Source organism: Nicotiana attenuata, unplaced genomic scaffold (assembly GCF_001879085.1).
Source record: "Nicotiana attenuata strain UT unplaced genomic scaffold, NIATTr2, whole genome shotgun sequence".
In the NCBI taxonomy this organism is placed as follows: Eukaryota; Viridiplantae; Streptophyta; class Magnoliopsida; order Solanales; family Solanaceae; genus Nicotiana; species Nicotiana attenuata.
In genome coordinates, this window is record NW_017671470.1 from 269657 (window position 1) to 272868 (window position 3212).

The 3212-nt window shown below is 39.3% G+C and overlaps 1 protein-coding gene across 1 annotated transcript in view; it reads left to right on the forward strand.

Annotated features, from left to right (window-relative positions):
- LOC109208489 (senescence-associated carboxylesterase 101-like) overlaps positions 1-3212 on the forward strand; it is a 24398-nt gene that overhangs the window by 2002 nt on the left and 19184 nt on the right. The window contains exons 2-3 of the mRNA XM_019371609.1: positions 247-462; positions 1148-1468. Of these exons, the coding sequence (XP_019227154.1) occupies positions 247-462; positions 1148-1468 (537 nt within the window). The remainder of the gene's footprint in view (positions 1-246; positions 463-1147; positions 1469-3212) is intronic.

Consider the following 3212-nt stretch of genomic DNA (forward strand, 5'->3'; position numbering starts at 1 on the left):
TTCCAGTGTTGAACTTAAGGAGAGGTAATTCTAACAACGTTTTTGCAGAAGGTGTTGTGAAAGATACCAAATTTCAGGTAGTAGATATGGAGATGGCATATAATGTAATCATGGGGAGACCGTGGATTCATGATATGGACGCTGTCCCGTCAACTCTACATCAAGTAATGAAATTACCATCACCATGGGGAATCTGTCAAATTCGAGGGGAACAACATACAGCTAGGAGTATTAATATGGTAACAGATACGAGTGCTGTAAATAAAGTTGAAGAAGACATAGACCAAACCACAACGGAACGAGGAAAGACAGATATAGACTTGAGACCTGATATGATTCAAGAGCCTGAAGAGAATGAAAACATCAAAACAACAATTGAGGAGCTCGAGCCTGTGATACTATTTGAACAATGGCCTGAACGAAAGGTTTATGTGGGAGCCAACTTAAGCTCAGATACGCGAGGTATGTTAATTGAATTCTTAAAAGCTAACGTGGATTGTTTTTGCTTGGTCCCATGCTGATATGACAGGAATACCACCGGATGTAATGACTCACAAACTAAATGAAGACCCATCTTGCACACCCGTAAAACAAAAGAAAAGAAAGCAAGGAGCTTTCAAAAACCAGGTGATTCAAGAGGAGGTCCAAAAGCTATTAAAAATTGGGTCAATTCGTGAGGTAAAGTATCCTGATTGGTTGGCTAATACGGTTGTCGTACCTAAGAAAAACGGTAAGTGGCGGGTTTGTGTAGATTATACCGATCTTAACAAAGCCTGTCCAAAAGATTCCTTCCCTCTACCTCATATAGATCAGTTAATTGATGCAACTGCAGGGCATGAACTTTTAAGTTTCTTAGATGCATATTCGGGGTACAACCAAATAAAAATAGACCCCGGTGATGAAAACAAAACTTCTTTCATCACAGACAGGGGGACTTACTGTTATAAAGTAATGCCCTTTGGTCTCAAGAATGCTGGAGCAACCTATCAAAGGTTGGTCACCAAAATGTTCCAAGAACATTTAGGAAAAACTATGGAGGTATATATAGACGATATGCTCGTCAAGACCCAGCATTCTAATGATTATATTTCTCATTTATCTGTTACATTTGGAATTTTGCAAAAATTTAATATGAAACTCAACCCAGAAAAATGTGCATTTGGAGTTGCCTCAGGTAAATTTTTGGGCTTTCTTGTTTCTAACCGTGGGATTGAAGTGAATCCCTCTCAGATCAAAGCAATAGAAGAAATTCCTGATATCCTTACAAGTAAGAAAGAGGTTCAAAGATTAACAGGAAGAATTGCGACTTTGGGGAGGTTTATTTCCAAATCTTCGGAGAAGTGCTTTAAATTTTTCGCAGCACTCAAAAAACAAGATCATTTTGAATGGAACGAAGATTGTCAACTGGCTCTCAGAAATTTGAAAGCTTATTTGTCAAACCCGCTGCTGCTAGCAAAACCAAAGGAGGGTGAAAAGTTGCTCATTTATTTGGCTGTATCAGAAGTTGCGGTAAGTGCTGTCTTAGTTTGAGAGGACCAAGGTAAACAATCTCCTATCTATTATGTAAGTAAATCTCTGTTAGATGCTGAAACACGATACCCGCAACTAGAAAAGTTAGCTTTAGCTTTGATCATGGCATCTAGAAAATTGAGGTCTTATTTCCAGTCCCATCCCATTGTTGTGGTTACTGCTTTTCCATTACGAAGCATTTTGCATAAACATGAGTTACCAGGAAGGTTAGCAAAATGGGCCATAGAGTTAAGCGAATATGAAATCAGTTATCAATCTAGAACTGCAATAAAATCTCAAGTATTAGCCGATTTCATAGCTGATTTTTGTCAGGGAATGCATTTAGAAGCAGAAAAAGAGTTACAAGTTTTTAATGGTGCAAACCCGGGGACTTGGATTTTATTCGCTGATGGTTCTTCTAATGTAAAAGGTGCAGGCCTAGGGATAGTTCTCGTACCTCCTACAGGTGAAACTATTAGACAAGCTATAAAATGTCATTCTATAACTAACAATGAAGCAGAGTATGAGGCTGTAATTGCAGGTTTAGAACTGGCACGCGAACTTGGCATAACCCAGATTATAATCAAGAGCGATTCTCAACTTGTGGTTAATCAAATACTGGGGACTTTTACAGCCAGGGAAACTCGAATGCAAGAATATCTGGAAAAAGTACGGGAATTAATAACACAATTCCAAACCTGGAAGGTAATGCAGATCCCAAGAGACGAGAATGCAGAAGCAGATGCATTATCTAATCTCGCGTCTGCAGCAGACGTGGCAAATGATACAAATACTTCAATCGTACATCTGTTTCATTCCGTCCTCGAACCTGATAAGAATGAGGTAAATTTTAATCATTTAACATGGGACTGGAGAAATGAAATTATTGCTTTTTTACAGCATGGTACCGTGCCTATCGACAAAACAAAAGCTCATGCACTTCGCAAAAAAGCTGCCCGTTATTGTTTACATCAAGGGAATCTTTATCGAAAGATGTTTGGTGGCCCATTAGCAAGATGTCTCGGACCTTCTCAAACAGAATATGTGATGAGGGAAGTACATGAAGGACATTGCGGAAGTCACGCTGGTGGGAGGTCGCTGGTGAAAACATTGATTCGAGCAGGATATTATTGGCCCAAGATGGAAGAAGAAGCTAATGATTTCGTGTCTAAATGTGATAAATGTCAAAGATACGGCAATAATATACATAGACCAGCTGAGTTACTCCACCCTGTCATAGCTCCGTGGCCCTTTATGAAATGGGGAATGGATATCGTAGGTCCTTTACCACTAGCAAAAGCTCAGGTAAAGTTTCTACTTGTGCTTACAGATTACTTCACTAAATTGGTAGAAGCAGGAGCTTTTAAACAGGTGCGGGAGAAAGAAGTTAAAGACTTCATTTGGAGAAACATAATATGCCGTTTTGGAGTACCAAGGGAAATCGTCTGTGATAATGGACCACAATTCATAGGGGCCCAAATCACAGAATTTTTCGAAAGTTGGCAGATTAAAAGAATAACATCTACACCATATCATCCAGTGGGAAATGGACAAGCTGAGTCCACGAATAAGGTTATCGTCAACAACTTGAAGAAAAGATTGCAAGATTCGAAAGGTAATTGGCCTGAAATATTACCTGGAGTATTATGGGATTATCGTACAACGACAAAAACAAGCACGGGAGAAACCCCATTTTCAATGGT